General features: G+C 37.4%; 1 protein-coding gene across 1 annotated transcript; it reads right to left on the minus strand.

Annotated features, from left to right (window-relative positions):
- Positions 1–261: 261 nt before the first annotated feature.
- LOC100798799 (uncharacterized) lies at positions 262–2777 on the minus strand. Its single transcript, XM_006601477.1, has 3 exons — positions 2731–2777; positions 732–1370; positions 262–619 (listed from the first exon to the last, which is right to left on the minus strand). Exons 1-3 carry the CDS (start codon positions 2775–2777, stop codon positions 262–264), a joined length of 1044 nt encoding a protein of 347 aa, XP_006601540.1.
- Positions 2778–5184: the final 2407 nt, after the last annotated feature.

A 5184-nucleotide genomic window follows, 5' to 3' on the forward strand; every position in this document is an offset into this window, starting at 1 on the left:
AACATGGGTTTCCATTCTGCTTCTTGTCATGACAGCTTTACATTCCTCCTTCGGATTTTTCTCAGTGTTAGCACTAAAGCTGCTTGACGGCCTATCTGCCAACTGTTGTTTATATCCCTCCACCTTCTCTTCAGCTTTACCTTCATCAGCCTGAATTGCCATTCTGCTCCTTGTCATTATAGCTTTACATTCTTCCTTCAGATTCTTCTCATTATTTGCAGTAAAGCTGCTTGACGGCCTATTCGCCAATTGCTTTGCAAGCTAGCCCACTTGGACCTCCCGATTCTTAATGGCGGACTCCGAGCTCTTCTGGTTAGACATTGAAACCTGCATAAACTGAGCTAGAGTCTCTTCCAACTTCGTGGTATGCTCATAGAGACTAGGCACTTGCTGCTGAGGCCTATTGGACGGTCCACCCTGGTCTCTGTTGAATTGATTGCCAGGGTGGTTCTGCCATTGTCTCTGTTGTTGGTATTGCTGGCCATTTTGGAATCCGGTAAATCCTCCTTCATTAAAAGTATTTTTGGGCTGATTCCCCATGTAGTTGAATAATTGGTTCTTCACTAGGGATACAACATCCAGAGTCATGAGCTCCACCACGGATTGTACATCCTGCAACCTACAAAATAGAAGATTGTGAAGTTTGTGCAGAATGAAGCTAAGTTGGCAACTTACTTAGTGTCTCGGTTAATGCCTCCAGTTGCTTAGATAGCAACTTGTTCTACACCAACAATGAATCCTGTGATGTAAGCTCCAATAAGCTCTTCTTGGTTGGGATGTGGGCTCTATCTCTTAAGATGGCAATATCACTAGCAGCCATGTTTTCAATAAGGTCCATTGCTTCTTCAAGAGTCTTCATCTTGATTTTACCCCCAGCTGAAGCATCAAGAAGCTGCTTAGATTGTGGTCTTAACCCATCTATAAAGATATTGAGTTGCATCAGTTCTGAAAAACTGTGAGTGGGAGTTTTTCTTAACAAGCCTCTGAATCTTTCTAGGGCCTCACTCAATGATTCATCTGGAAATTGGTGGAAGAAAGAGATGACGGCTTTACCTTCTGCAGTCTTCGACTCAGGGAAATATTTCTTTAAAAACTTATCTACAACTTCATCCCAGGTCATCAGACTGTTCCCTTTAAAAGAATGAAGCCACCTCTTAGCTTCTCCTAATAGTGAAAACGAAAACAAACTCGATCTGATTGCATCTTCCGGCACACCAGCCAGCCGAATGGTATTGCATATTTCAATGTAAGTGGCCAGGTGTGCGTATGGGTCTTCATTTAGTAGACCATGAAACAGATTATTTTGAATCAGCTGTATCAAAGAAGGAGGATATGTGATTGTTTGTGCCTGAACCTCTGGCCACGCTATACTGGAAAAGAATTATGGCACAGTATGTGATTGCCCTACAATTGGAAAGCTAGAAGATGCCTAATAAGATCGAGGTTCTTCTTCTTGAGTTGCCACTGCTTCCAAGTCCTACAAAAATTTTCTTATTCTCTCTGCGTTGCGCCTCTTGAAAGTAGCATTAATCTCCAAATCAATGGGGATCAAATCACCTGCAGTAGATCTTCTTTTCATACAAGAGAAACAGAACAACAATTATCCAATTCCAAAGAACAATAAAATATGCAGTAACTAAAATGTTAGTAAAAAGAATCAATGAATTAAAGAAAACAAAATAAAGCAATGCCTTAAAACTGAACTGAACTCTTCTAATGAATCAAGTTCCCCGACAACGGCGCCATAAATACTTTGTTCACTTTCCCATATGGTTCCTTTTTCTCCAATTTTTTAACAAATATATTCAAGGGAAATGAAATACCGAAAAGTGCACCGGGTCGTCAAGTATTTAAAATTAAAACAGAGTGATATGAGTATTGAACTCAGGGAACTTGCTTATTAGATAGATTTTTATTCAGAAGTAAGGCATTGTTGGAACAAACATTGATAATTGATGGTTAAAAACAGAAATAAACTAATTCTATGGTGAAAATAGTAAATGCAAGTAAGTAAAAGTTGACAGTAATAAGTAAAAAGCGTTGGGTCTTTCTAACAAACAAGTTGATGCATAAGAGGATATTTCTCTAATTAATCATGTTCTTATGTTCTATGATGTAGCCTAAAGTACTAAACCTTGATCCCTCATAAGTTTAGACTAATTAAACCTAAGTTTCGTTCGCAGATCCCTCTTGTAAGACTAGGCTTAACTTAAACAGCATTATCATCACAGCATATTCAGAAAACCAAAACCCCACAATCCATCCCTAGTAATGTAGTTATTTAGTCCTGCTTCTATCAAGTTCTAAGGCAACAGTACATTTCCCAATGCTAAAGTCACCTAACAGTGAACACAAATGGGTGATCAGACCAAAAGCATGCAATAATTAAGCATTGAAAGAAGCATTGAACACAAAAAAAAACAATTAATTAGATATTAAAGATAATTACATCAACAGTTCCTTAGAAATCCCCAACTAAGGTGTTTAGCCAGCCATACACAGAAACCCTAACACAAATGAGATAGAGAGTACAGAATAATTGTTGCTTACACAAGAAGGGGGATCCCTCCTCCTCTTATTGGCACCTCACAATCACTCTAACACTCACTAATCTCTCTAAAAATGTAGAACCCTAGGCTCTTCTACACAGCTGCTCCTCTTTGCTGCCTCCAGAGTACTATTCATGAAGTTTGTGCAAAAATATGCAGCTCTGGTCTTTCAAAATCATACCCTAATTCTGACAATTCAGGCTTAAATAGGCTCTGAAATCGCGACATCACGCTTAGCGCCACCCTCGCGCTTAGCGCGAGTAAGTGAATTTGGGCTTGGCGCCAGTCGTGCGCTGAGCCTGGCTAAAGACAAACGTCTTGCTTAGCGATCAAATCTCGCGCTTAGCGCGCAACCTTGATTCTTATGATCTGTTAGATTCCCTTGTCATGCTAAGCGTGCTGAAGCTGCGCTTAGCGGTGGATGCACGTTGAGCCCATAGGGTCCGCTTTGCGCGACTGCTCCTTTTAGCACTTTAAGACTTAGCCTCATTTAAACATGAAATTATGCAAATTTTATCATTAAATCACATGGGAGATACTCTAAAGACATCTATTCAAATAAAACAAGATTTATATACAAATTCCTACAAAATAACTATAAATTCGGGAACTATACATGTTTTAGAAAATGTTTTCTATCCAAAAGTTAGTTGTATAAAACGACTAACAATAGCCCATGCGGGATCACCCTAGACTTGGCTTGTAAACAATGTATTGTTTCCTCTGATTCAGAAGCCAATCTCTTGTCCTAGGTTATGAAGAATTCGTCCCTAACAGTTAACCACTTAATCCAACCCTATTTTAATTTACTAAGCGAAAATCAATTTAGGACTATCAATATGTGATTAAGCAACACATACACCAATTAACCCCTTGTTCATTAAGCACGAACGCAATTTAAGCACAGAGGCAATTAATCGAACACAAAGCGTGCACAGATTAACAGAACGCATATGGGTTAATTGGTGAAGGGAAAACTGCCAAGAAGCTACATTATAAACAGAACCTCGAAGAGAGTTAAGCTTCGTCCTCAGAAGGAAACAACACCAGAAATTTAGCCTTTCATAATTTCAGCGAAAAACAAAAAATGCAATTGAAACTAAAGACAGAAACATAAATGGAACCTGAAATAGAAACGAGAATGAAACGAAAGCAGAAACGTAAATGAAATTAAATGCAGAAGAAGAAATAAAAACGAAATTGCTATTAGAAGTAGAGAATGGAAAAGTGCATTATGTGAACAGTAACAATAAGCTCCAAAACGTAAAAACCCTAAACCTTATGCTCTGAATAATAGCCTAACAGAATAGCCCCCCTTTACACGTATCCCAAGGCTGCTATTTATAAGGGTTACTCAGAGTCACTGGGCCCTATTACATTATTCTGGCCCAAAATGAAATAAACATTGAACAACATAAAATAAAATTGCAATCTCCTAATTAAAAATTAACTAAGGTAAATGTTGCTTTATTTGCCCTCTTTAAGTCCACGACCAAAATCTAGATTAAGCCCAATGCTTCATTAATTCTTGAAATTAGATTAAAAACATCAAATTAGCTGAATGAGCCCAAGTAATCAGTAACAATCTGCCTAATTAATTTGACAATTAAGACTAATCAGTAATTAAAATGGTGCAAAAAGGGTTAATAAATAGAAGAAAATAATGGGACATCAAAACCCCTCATACTTAGCCTTTTGCACTCCTGGGCAAAATGAAACAAAGAACAAAATCCAAGGATATAAAAAAGAGACAAATAAAAACATTCACATATCTCTCAATGAACATCAAGGAATGAAAGGAATGGGTAACATCTAACATCTAACATGAAAAGATCCGAAGAGTTAAGACATTCATGAAAATCATCCAAGCAACCTAATCATGGCAAAATAGTTAATCAACTCAAGAATGAAAATTGATAAACCCTCACAAGATATACACTCTATCTCTCAAGTGTCTAGGCTACTATTTATCCTCAAAGCACCCATGAAAACCAACACCACATAAACTTGGAAAGATTCTAAAATTGACAATCAACCCATAAACACAAGCACATGAGGATCAAAAGGTCTTTTAAGGTTGTAATGGGGCCAAGGACAAGGTAGGGAAAAATATGGAATAAGTAGCTAAATCCCAAAGGAATAGAGGAGCAATGGGGATTAAGTGCACATTAAGAAAAAATAAGAAAACCTAAAGATAAAATTTAAACAGAAAGAGTATAACCAAGAGTCTCATCATTCTTTTTCCATTTAAGATCTTATTCACTCAACTTTATTGCTTTTCTTTTTCTTTTTTGAATTGATTCAACTGAATTTGTTTTTTACTCTGCAGCATTTGAGAAACAACATCTCATTCAGCATGTCCAACATTTAACCAATATACAATTTACATCAAGTATGGCTCAAAATACATCATGAAGCATAGCCAACAAAACATGTTATCCAATGAAACAAAACCCACCACACTTATTCCCAAAACAATTCCAAAGCTCCAAAATTCCTTAAGGGTAAGGTGATATCATGGTTTTTCACTTAGGGCTTGTAGTGAGCTTCAAAACAAGGAAAGGGAAACAAGGCTCAAAAGGGCTATCAAAGGAATTAATTCAAGGTAAGTCCATTTGGCTAGAGGCTTATAAGA

Source organism: Glycine max, chromosome 17 (assembly GCF_000004515.6).
Source record: "Glycine max cultivar Williams 82 chromosome 17, Glycine_max_v4.0, whole genome shotgun sequence".
In the NCBI taxonomy this organism is placed as follows: Eukaryota; Viridiplantae; Streptophyta; class Magnoliopsida; order Fabales; family Fabaceae; genus Glycine; species Glycine max.